General features: G+C 28.9%; 1 protein-coding gene across 1 annotated transcript in view; it reads left to right on the top strand.

Moving 5' to 3' along the window:
- Positions 1–12,754, top strand: part of LOC123266905 (protein slowmo) — a 28,540-nt gene that overhangs the window by 3,535 nt on the left and 12,251 nt on the right. The window contains exon 3 of the mRNA XM_044731353.1: positions 3,680–3,766. Coding sequence (XP_044587288.1) covers positions 3,680–3,766 — 87 coding nt within the window. The remainder of the gene's footprint in view (positions 1–3,679; positions 3,767–12,754) is intronic.

The following is a 12,754-nucleotide window of genomic DNA, read 5'->3' as shown; positions in this document are numbered from 1 at the left end:
AATTTTCATTGAATTCTCTTTTACGTAAATACGACTTTAATTAATATGCAGAAATAATGTTAAATCGCTTCGAGAGATAAATTTTATAAAAATCGGTGAATTAATTTTTTTTTTCGATAAAAATACCTGACGTCATTTTATTTCATAATTAATCTTTCGCGTTGAAATTAATTATGAATAAAAAGTTGATATTTTCATTTGTGCTTCTATGGATGAATATAGTTCACATTTATAAGATAAAATTATCCAATAAATTTAATGTTCTATTTCACGACTCTGGAAATTCATTGAGATAAAATGCTTATTTCCGATGATAATTATTTTTGTATTAATAAATAATTCCAACAATCTTAAAATTAAATAACAGAAATTTATGTAATGCTAAAAGTCTTCATAAAAAATTCACGTTTAGAGTTTGCGTTTATGATAAACTTCATCAGAAATATAATTATTTTTACAAATGAATGCAAACTATTTTCAATAAAGATGAATTGATACCACAGAGGTTCAAAAACGTTGATAATAGGTAAAAACTTTATTCGGATAATTTTACAAACACTAGTTCAGTCGAGTTCAATTGTGAAGCCTGCATTAATAACGAGATTAAAACTTTATGTTTTATTCCTGATTTATCTAGAGTACGGCTCACGGAAAACATTACTGCAAAATGTGAAGTGTTCAGGTCAATTTAATGAACATAAAATTATTTTTATAACTTTCAACCTTTTGACACCGAAGCTTTTTTAGCATTGTTCAAACTAAAAAATGTATATTTAACTTAATTATGCAATGAAGTTCCATAACTCGGTGATGAAATTTTTTTCCTGTATTTACATATTAAGTAATTTGGCGCAGCAGTCGAATAAGTTATAAACTTTCGTTAGTTTTCTAAAGTGAATCTTTTTTTACCGAACTTGCTTAACTAAAAAGTGTAAGCTTCTTGAATTGAAGAGAAATTAAAGTAAAATTAAAAAACATTTCTTATTTTATTTTCTATAAGAAGTTAAATACCGTCATTCGGTTTTATATTGTTAATTAATGCAATTAGACGATTATTTAACTGCGTTAATTCAATTCTGATTTTCTGCTGATGAAAAAACTTATCGTATCATATGATTTATCCTAATTGCCCGTCGGTAAAGAAAAATATTTTTCAAGAAAACTAAAAATTAGAAAAATGAATGACCGAAAATTATTTCTTGTTAATTTTAAAAATTTTTCAGTTATACGCATGCACTGAGACAAAAAATTTCTTTTGAAAAAAATGAGCAATGTTGTATTAAGAAATTAATTTGTTGAAAATTTTCAGCTGAAGAAATAAAAATTTTTCTCACAGTAACTTTCTTGCTAAAAATAATTTTTCTAGATTTGGGAAAAAACTGTTTTTTATGAAAATTTATAAGTTGTCTATCTAAAGTTGTTGTTGTTTTTTTTTTTGTCAAATCAAAAAAACTTCTTTTCAACAAGATATTTACTGTGAGAAACATTTTTATTTCTTCAGCTAAGAAATGAAATTGTTAAAAATTTTCAACAAATTAATTTCTTCTCACAACAATGACCATTTTTGTCAAAAAAAATTTTTCTCTCAGTGTAGTATATATCCAGAGATATATCTGGAAATAATAAAATTTAAGTAAACATCATGGTAATGTGGTTAGGAATATCCTCTAAATTAAAATACATGATAGTCTTGAAGTTAGTCAAAGGTCGAAACTCGCAAAAAACGGGCCACGATTCATTATTGGTTAAAATTTAGGCGCGCGCGTAGCGTGCACTGATAAAAATTTTAACTTGACTCAAGAGCAAAAATCTTGAACCAAGAACATCAATTGGTAGAAAATGAATTTCTTGAGCCAAGAGGAAAAATTCTTGAGGCAAGATATATTTTCTTAATTCAAGAAAATCTATCTTGACTCAAAAATTTTTCCTCTTGGCTCAAGAAATTCATTTTCTTCTAATTGGTGTTCTTGGTTCAAGATTTTTGCTCTTGAGTCAAGTTAAAATTTTTATTTGTGCGCTGTTCAAACTTCTAGTAATAGTATATTGTGCAACTAGTGCAATTGACAACATCGCATGGGTTGCACATACTATTTTTTATTACAAATGCGGCAATATATGTGGGCACAAAATCGGGCCCAGGGGCAAAGCCCCGGCGGGGGGTTGGGGGGCGGAGCCTCCCCCCCCAGTTCCTAAAACAAACAAAAAGTTAAATAAAAAGAAACATCTATTTCAAATAATAAATACAAAGTAATTAATATTAATTAACAAAAAATACATTTATTTGAAACAATCAACACATAAAATTAAATAAATATATACAATTAAATAACATTAAATTTAGCTGTCACTTTACAATTTTTTAATTTTCTTTAACAAAAAAATTTGTTTCAAAAAATTATTTATAAAAAATTGCATTTTTTATTTTTTAAAATTTCTACATGTCAACTTAAAAAAATTTTTTTTTGCTATAATTTATTTGCGACAAAAATGATTAAAATTATCAAATATCTACCAAATTAATTTTCATTCAAATTGAACAGCTCAATATTAATTAATTATTTTTACTTTCGTTAAAAATATGAACTTCATAATGTCAACCTCACTTCTTTAATATTGATAGTTAGATTGTTTTTTTTTTATTTATTTTAATTTTAGCAGTTTCACAGTCAATTTGCGTGTGCTAAGTATAATTTGCGTGCGCCAAGTAAACTTGTCGCACTCAAATAACAGTTGCATTTACGAAAAAACTAACGTATAATTTTAAAATGGGCAAACAGCTCTTTTTCAACCACAACAGCGAGCGCTGATACTACTTATCCCGCATGAGTAGTAAAAAACATCTAAAATAACTTTGTAATTAGGAACGAATTTTATGTACTTACGCCCTCTTTCAGAATTTCCAGATACTATGCGTCTATCCAATTACGGATATATAATTTTTCCATCGATATGACTGAACAAATTTGATATTAACCACCAAATGATAGTCCATTCGATTTTGCAATTGAAATTAGTATAGATTATTAAAATAATTGAACGCATGCACAGACATGTAGGCATAAATAATTATTTGAATAATTTCAATGTACTCGACGTTTCAGTTTATTTGATTGGTTCCTGTAATTATTAATTATACAAAGGAAGAGAATGTACTATTATAAAGTAATACCCGATAATTCTGATAATCATCAATTATTTGAATCATTGATTGTAATCTCACTGAAATTTACATTACAATCTATCTTTTATGTATTAATTTAACATGATTATAGTTTTTTTTTTTTTTTTTTTTTTTTTTTAATAATGAAATCTGGTTAGTTGATATGATTACCAATTATTTATATTAATTATTTGAATACTACAGATCTCGTTTTGAGTAAATATATTACACAATTAATAACTCCCTAATTTTCATTTTTGAAAGTTATTATGATTTGTAAATAATAACGCATTTATTCGTGAGTATTCACAGATTGTGGTTTGTAATAATTAATAATTAAATGTACAGAAGTACAAATTCATTAATTAACGTCTATGCGAGCGTTATAATTAATCGTACAATGTGTATTATCGTGAATTCAACTAATTATTATTAAAAACATTTATGGAATTAAATACAGATTGTCCAGTTATTACTCCATCTCAATTAATGATTTAAATTTTTTAACTCTGCTTACAGATTCTTGGTCAAGTAAAAACTCATTATGCAAGTGAACGAAGTGAGGTTAATCCTGCCACCCGGGAAATGGTACTCAGAACGAGAAATGTAAGTATTTAAATATAAATCATATATTTTCATTTTAAGACAAATTCACATTTATTCAACAATGAGGTTGGATTATTATTCCATTTGTTAAAACTCTTAACTTTCAATCGCTTAAGCACTTTAAATGTTTGCAATTTTAATGATTGGTACTTTTGGGAACTGAGTCATGGATTAATGCCGCTTTATATAGCTTAAAATATTTTTTTGTTTAATTAAAAATAATTGAAAAATGGGTTTTTTTTTTTTTAATTAAGATATTTAATAATAAGACAATCTCACTGTAAATCCAAGTGTTTTAACAAAACACACATAAAGTGTTTTGTTCCTATCTTGAAGCATTGTAGTCACTTTTAAAACACTTCCATGTGTTTTAATTTCCCATGTTAAATGCCCATTTGTTAGTCACTTTTAAAACACTTCGATTTACAGTGCTTTTACTTCTTAAAATTATTAATTTCTAATGAGATTATTAACGATTCTAAGCTTTTAATATAAGAATTATTGATGATAATTTTAAATATATATGCGCTCTGATACTTCAGAAAGTAAAATATATGTGATATTGAAGAGAATTTCAGGACAATTTATTAGTGAGATTTAAGTAGTAGGTGTAGATCTCTCCTCGTTAAGAAAAACCAAACGACTGCAGTTGACGCCCACTGTGGCAATTAAAGTGTCCGGGAATCACCCTTAGTAAGCTTTAATTCGCGAGAAATTTGCTAGAGAGTGAGTTGGATTAGCCTTACGGAATACTAAGTGTAAAGGCGCCTGAAGGAACATAAGGTTGGAATGATAATTATCAAATAAAAAAGAACAAACGCGAAGAAGAGAGAGATGATCGTTATCCCTGGTGAGTTAAAAAGATGGTGGAAAAAAGAATCGGTAAAATAAAATTATTCGCTAAGAAAAGAGTTAATTGCAGGAGAAAAACTGAGAAGCCAATAAATTTACTGAGCACTCATTATTTCATAGAGGAGTGAGAAGTTTTTAATCATCAAAAAGATTTAAAAGAAATCCTGGTTTCAATTTTTCCTTCAGTGAATTATAAACTTACTTTTTATCTCGTTATAAAATTAGGTTTAATTAAGTGAATATAAATAAAGCCACATAGCGTCGAGCGTTAATCCGTGCTTTATGGTAATGCACTAAAAAATTGTAAATTTTTTATCGCATCTAGGTTTTAAAAAATACTTAATTACTTGATCTGTCACTTTGTAAGCGAAAAATTTGAGCTATCATTCTTCACCTATTGACCGTCGTAAGACTTTTTATCATGTGTCTACTCAATTTAGTGAAAACTACGTTATTAATTTACATACACTGATAAAAGAATTTAGTTCTATTTAATAAGATAATAAATGATTTAGTAACGAACCTTTCATTATCAAATATTTAATAATAGTTACTAAATCATTTATTACAGCCCATTTATTTCCACCAAATAAATATTTAGTAGTATTTAACAAATGATTTATTGGTACTCGATAAATCGTTTATTGGTATTAAAGAAATTAATTTTTTTAACTAATTTTAGCGTATAACCTTACTTTTTTAGTTGAAATAAATAAAAGAAATTAAAATAAATAATTTTAAGTAACAATATAAAGCATTATATAGAAAAGAATTTCATTAAATTATAATTTTTTATTTGAGACATAAAATTTAAAATTAAACAAGTTTTTAATACATCAATAATAGGTTAATTAAAATATTTAAACTAAACTCCATTGAGAAATAACATATAAGCTATTTGGGAGTGTATGTGTTTTCAGAGGTTTGATAAATCTCCCAAAATCGAGCTGAATAAAATAATCTAAGTCAGTAAATAGGTTATGTATCACCTTGGAATTAAAGCATAGCCATCTACGGACAATACTTACCAAAGAAACATTTAGTACCTACTACTAAATATTAATTGTTTCCACCAAATATTATTTGGTGGAAACAAATATTTATTTCCATGTAATAAGGCTTTGTTTACATTAATATAATTTATTTAGAATAAAAAAATCATTTATTAAACTGTAACAAATAATATTGATGGGTAAAAAATAATTTTTTCTCCCTAATAAATAACTCAAAATTTTGTTACTAAATCAGTTTAGTCTTCCGTACTAAATCCTTCTATCAGTGTATTTTTGTTTCATCATATCGAATTAAATATTGTAATTCGAACGGCTTAATATAAGTTAATATAAATTACCGAGCTGAACTTATCAAGAAAACAATTCAAGAAAAGTTAATAATTGAAATTGCAAATGATACTTAATTATTTGATCTGCTCCTTTGCAAGCGAAAGCTTTAGATTATCTCTAGACCTCTATTGATCATCCCATAAGTTACACACATGTATTATAAATCTATGATAACTTCAGGTAAATAATAGGAATTCTATAGAAGTATTCATCCATAAACCGTGTGTTTACGTAACAATACCAGTATGCACTGTCACATAAATGAAGTTCAGTTCCATAATCCTAACTTCGAATACGAAATTCTACTGGGTTTATCTATATACATATAAGCGAAATACCACTGACTCATCACCAGATCTCCGAAACTATTGTACCGATTCATTTAAAATTTGGCATAAGTACTCCTTTTTCACCGTAGATGAGAGATAAGAAGCGATATTACGGAATTCCTATCGGAAATGGATTTTCACTTATTGACCCCCGCTCATAAAAGAAATGGTCCGTTGCTATGGTTACCGTTGCTATGGTTACCGTTGCTATGGTTACCATTACCATGGTTATCATTACCATGGTTACCATTACCATTGTTACCATTGCCATGGTTACGATTGCCATGGTTACCATTGCCATGGTTACGATTGCCATGGTTACCATTACCATGGTTACCATTGCCATGGTTACGATTGCCATGGTTACCATTACCATGGTTACCGTTGCCATGGTAACCGTTACCATGGTTAGCGTTGCCATAGTAACCGTTGCTATGGTTACCGTTGCCATGGTTACCGTTGCCATAGTAACCGTTGCCATGGTAACCGTTTATTTCCACGTATATAGTCACTCATCACGATATCTCTGGAACCATAAGACCTAGAGACTTGAAATTTGGTAGGAATATTCTTTTCACCGAGTAGAAGTCAGCTAAGAACGGATTTAACGAAATTCCACCCACAAAGGGGGTTGCGGGGGCGTTAACAATCAAAAATTCCCATTTTTAAAATATAGATCCTATCGACTCCAAATTTAGTAAGAATCTTCTGTAAGAGATCTAGAAATAATCTATGAACGAACTTTACAATATTACACCCCACAGAGGGTTGCGGGGGTGGGTATTAACAATGAAAATTTGTAATTTTCAAACTATAGCTCCTACAGATTCCAAATTTTATAGGAAATTTCTGTACGTGATGTAAAAATAATTTATGAACGAATTTTACGATATCCTACCCCAAAGAGGATTGCGGGGGCGTTAACAATAAAAAATTCCCGTTTTCAAACTATAGCTCCAATAGACTCCAAACTGGGTAGGAATTTTCTGTAAGAGATGTAGAAATAATATAGGAACGAATTTTACGATAGCTCACCCCACAGGGGTTTGCGGGGGTGGGTATTTACAATTAAAATTTTTAATTTCAAAGATATAGCTCCTATAGACTTCAAATTTGATAGGAGTCTTCTATATGTGATATAGAAATGATCTAAGAACGGATTTTACAACGAATCACCTCCAATAAGGATCGCGGAGTGGGTGTTGACGATAAAAAATGTTCATTTCCAAAATATAGCTTCTGAAAACTCTAAATTTGGTAGAAATCTATTATTTCTCCTGTAGAGATCATCTCAAAATGGATTTCAATAAAGTTTACTTCCGATAGGAATTGCGAGGGTGGGTGTTAAAATCTAAAATTTTAATTTCCAAACTGTAACTTCGACAGACTTCAAATTTGGTGGGAGTCTTCATGTATCATGTCAAGTTCAGCTAAGAATGAATTTTATCAAATTCCAATCCCAAAGGGACTGCGGAGGCGTTAACAATGAAAATCTTTCTTTTCAAAACAATAGTTTCTATGGACTCGAAGTTTTGTTGGAATATTTTATTTTTAATGTAAAAATCATCTCGAATAGGATCTTACGAAATTTCTCTCTCACATAAGAGTGCGGGAGTGATAGTTGTCAAAAAATTCATATTCTTCAGATATATTTCCTAGAGGTATAAAATTTGATAGAATCTTAAGAGAAACAGGTAATTACAGGGATGGCCTCCAAGGTCAACGGATTAAAATATTTTCCTTTTTTAATAATTATATTTTCTTACCACAATCGTCTCTTTGGCAGCGGCGAAAAAGTCATTGTAAGGTTTCTAAAATTTAACTTTACATGTAGCTATATAGTCAACGGACTAAGTATTTTGCATACATTTGATTTTTGCTGATCACATAACCAATGAATTGTTCTTATTACGGGATCGCGGGAATGTAACAGATTAAAATGAAAACATTTTCTAAACACTTGAGATGCGGAAAAGAAATTTGGCTATTCATTTTAAGAGATTTTGTAAAATCAAAAATTAAAATCGTAAATCCAAAAATGATTATTTATTTTTGGAGAAAGCCACGGGAATGTTATAGTGATTGCACATTGAAAGTTACAATGGATATTCACTAGAATTATGACATGGATAAAAGGTACAGGCCAATCCGATAGAATTTTGAATCTGTGCAAGTCAGAACAATACTCCAATTGAATTTCAAGTCTAGATCTCAAAATACAATTCTATAAAGTGCCCAGCGGAGCGGGCGGGTAACAGTTAGTTTATCATAAAAGTAACTTCAACTTCCGTTGTCGTAAATCATCAATCCCACGATTTACTATTTCCATGCATTTGCATACTGTTGCATAAAATGAAGCTTTGCAATAATGAAGTGTCTCACCCCTAAAATCTCTTACAGATACTTGAGCTTCCTTCTATTTTGTCGTAAATTTTCTTCAGCCGTATATATTTTTGTTAAATGTTTTGTACAGCTGCAATAGACATAACCCCTTCACATCGGTTAATTGAAATTTTTCTCTTCGCTGCACGTCAAACTCAATGTGTTTGCCAATCCCTCGAGTACTACTGACGCTCCCATTTCAGGTGTTTGCTTTTCATTTACTCTTGTTACGTCGACATACATATAAAATATACAACCATAACGTTAAGAATCCATCGTATGTTTAATGTAAAAAAAAAATATATATATTTATTTATTTACTTTACAATGTTTTAGTTAAATAAAAAAAAATTGTAAGTGTATAAAGTATGAATAGTGTTTATATTTTTCTTTATTGTTAAAATACTTCGTAAATGTCGTTTAAATAAATTAACTCTTTTCCTCTCTTCATTAAATATTTTTTTCATTCAGGTAAAGAACAATGCAAAGTTAAAATGAGTTTTTGTGTGAGCACCCATCAGTTATATAATTTTATAATTAATAATTAATTGCAAAGAAATAAAACAGTTGATTTTCTTTATTCGCTTCAACAAAGTTTGTTCTTTTTTCTTTTGTTTCGGAAATGAAAAATAATTGGGATTTAATGAACGTGAAATTGAGGAGAGAGAAACAAAGAGAGGAAGAGAGTGAGACGAAGAGTTGAGTTAGTAAACTATGTCTTAACCACATTGTTCAATGATGTTCGCCATTTAACGATATTCGAACTAGTATTACCCACTTTGGTACTCGCCACCAATTCACTACGCTCCAATTTCCACTTGACGTAGTTCTCTACCCCATTTATTGAGGAGGACTTTGTGGTTGCGGAATGTTCGACAATAGTATATGGAAAAGCTTTTTAGGTTTTCCAGTAAATATTCAATTTAATGGTAATTTATCGATTAATCATTCAATTTTGTCAATAACGCATGTTTTTTATAGTCCATACGTTTATTTGTTATGAAATATTATAATAACCATCAATTTATACGATATTGTTTCTTTTTTCGGTAAATTAAATGGTTCCGTTGTACTGGTCCTCAGTACAAAAAGTTTTATTTTATTTTATTTATTATATTGTGATTCAAAAATTAAAAATAATTTTTCTAATATTTCAATTTATGAAATTAAACTTTTCTACACGAGAAGTGTTTTTTTAATCTGGATTACTCACACATTCTTTTAATAGCAATGCTTAACCGGGTTTGAATCCTTTTACTGTTTTTTTTTTGTATTATTATTAATCAACATTCTAAAAACTTTTCTCAGCAAAATATAAGTTGAGTTTAAATATCTGGAAATAATTTATGATTATTAATTAAAGACAGTTTTTACGCTAACCTTTTTGAATGAAAATTTCATAATTCCAACTAAAGACGAATAAAGTCCTTTGCGGAATTTTTGGCTTTATATTACCTTTAAGAAATAAATCTTTTAAAAGTAAAATATTGATAATTCATGTTCACAAGACAAGAGATTGAATTAAAAAAGAGTAGTTAAGAGTCAAAATCGTTAATAAAAGATATTGCCTACAACCAAAATAGAATTATCTCAGTACATTAATATTGAATAACAGTGGAAAATTCAAGTTATCGAATCCGGGTTATTTTTGCTTTAATCTTTGCGATACAAGACTCTGTACTATATAACTCCGAATCGTACAGACAAATCGTAATAATAAAAAATTAGGAAAACGGTTGACCCTGAAGGCCATCCCTGCAACTTCCCGCTAATTCCATACCTGGATGCTTAAAATTGCACTTATGCCGTTTTTGAGCGCTCTTCGAGCTCAAAAATACAGTTTATGTGTCGTTTTGAGTTCTCCGAGTTCAAACAGATAACATTTCTATGCTTTTGAGCTCTTCGAGTTTAGAAGTCTAATAAAAGTTTGATAAAACACTATTTTTTAAGTTTTTAAACCGCAATAACTTTTGAATGAATGAACCGATTTTTACGCGGTTGGCGGCATTCGACGCAGTTTTTTAAGCCTTTTAAAAAATCTTTAAGTTTAAATTGATCAAACTAGAAATTTCTATGAAATAAATAATGAATTACTGTTATGATAAACAAATTGGGTGAAAAAAGTACCGTAGAATTAAATAAAATTTCGCAACCTCAAAAAACCGTTCTGCTTACAGTAAACATAGTCGGTAGTGTGGCGCTCCGTTTACAACGGATTTGAACGAAACTTGGTGCCAGATTCTACCGAATCTGTGGATATGCTGATTGACTATAACTCACAAATTATAAACAGCACTTTACGCGCAGGTCCTAGAAAAAAAAATGGCGTAGTCACCGTGGGCATAATCCAAATTTCAACCGAGTATAATTTAATTTACACGAAATAATTTTTCAGATTATATCCCTTGAAGTTTTACGCGATACAACCAGAAAAATTAATCGATTAAATCGGAGACTTCACTGAGTACAGTCCAAAAATAATTTAGACTACTTTGAAGGATATTGACTATAGTCTGAAATTTTTTTTCACTACAAATACCACGGAGTATACTATATGAGGATGTACAGTGGGTTATTGTTCTTTCCGTGTAGGTTTGGAATTAGCGGAAAGTTGCAGGGATGGCCTTCAGGGTCAACCGTTTTTCTAATTTTTTTTATCGTGTTTCGAATCAATATTGTCATCGTTCTTTTATAAAACACCTTAATCATTGTTTTTACTTAGATAAATTAATTAATTAACTATAATAGCAATAAATTAATAATTATTATATCAACTTAAAACCAACAGGTCGAATGTATGTATTATTGACAGCGCGAAAAATTCAAAGAGCCGATTATTGACATACCATTGACTTTATTATTGACAGGTTTTTTATTACAGTTAAATTTATATTAATAATAATCATTTTTACTTACAAATGCAAAACTATCAATAATTTTTATTATTTTGAAATTCATTTAAGACTTAGCATTTCTATATTTTTTACCAAGTTTTTTTTTAGTAATTTTTTTTTAGTTTCAAGAACTTTGATTGTTATAAAATCACATTACAGTATGTAAAAATTCATACGTTGATATTAATGAGAGAGTTAGGTTACATTACATTATGGCCTATGTCGTTAGTTGACGCAAGTTAATTTTTGTGTCTTCATCATTGACATCCGCTATTTTAAAATTAATTTTAACTCGATAAAGTATAAATAAATGATAATATGGTTATTTAGACTATAAATAATCTAAAATAATTTTAAACAATGCAATTACATAAAAAAAAACATTGAGAAATCCGGATTTTAAAACGAAGTCTTTCTTAACAATATTGTTAAAAAGTAACAAACATATAAGCAGTTTTAATACCTTGGAATTGAATTTTACTATTTTTTAATTTCAAAAATATGTAAAATTGTCATGAAATATCAACAATTGTGATGATTAACATATTTTAATAATCCCTACAATAAAAAAACATGAGAGTGTGAAGTTAGTCCATAGTCGAAACTCACAAAAAAATAGGACTTGATTCCTTATTGGACGAAATTAAGACGCGCGTAGCGCATTATTTAAATTTCTAGTGAAATAATAAAATTCAATATGGTGTCAATAGTCGGGGCCCTGTCAATAATAGGGACTTTTACCTTAGTTACTCCAAAAAAGCTCTTATGAAAATTTTAACTGATAAAACGGTAAAAATATGTAATCTAGCGATTTAAATTTAGTGTTCAGCAGATAATTATATTATTCTGAATGTGTACATATTATTTTAGCAAAAGTAATCGTTGAATTAAAATATCGATACTGCCATTCTAATACGTCGTATCCCACAAAATTTGACATTTTGACTTTTTTTGAAAAATGGAATCACAACAATATTATGTAAGTCATATTAAAAATTTGAAGCTCAAATAGTTTAATAACTATTTTTAAATAAATATTTTCATCCGATGAATTCCATTTAATCAATGTTAAAAATAAACTGTTTTTACCGTCTGCTGTAAAATTTTCTAAATGTGGGATACGACGTATTAAAATGACAGTAGGGTAAGCGTGGGTATTACTGCAGGTGTAGGTATTACTGCAGATTT

The sequence above is a fragment of the Cotesia glomerata genome, linkage group LG6 (genome assembly GCF_020080835.1).
Source record: "Cotesia glomerata isolate CgM1 linkage group LG6, MPM_Cglom_v2.3, whole genome shotgun sequence".
NCBI lineage: Eukaryota > Metazoa > Arthropoda > Insecta > Hymenoptera > Braconidae > Cotesia > Cotesia glomerata.
The sequence above is the reverse complement of the archived record's forward strand: the minus strand, read 5'-3'. Positions and strand labels throughout refer to the sequence as shown.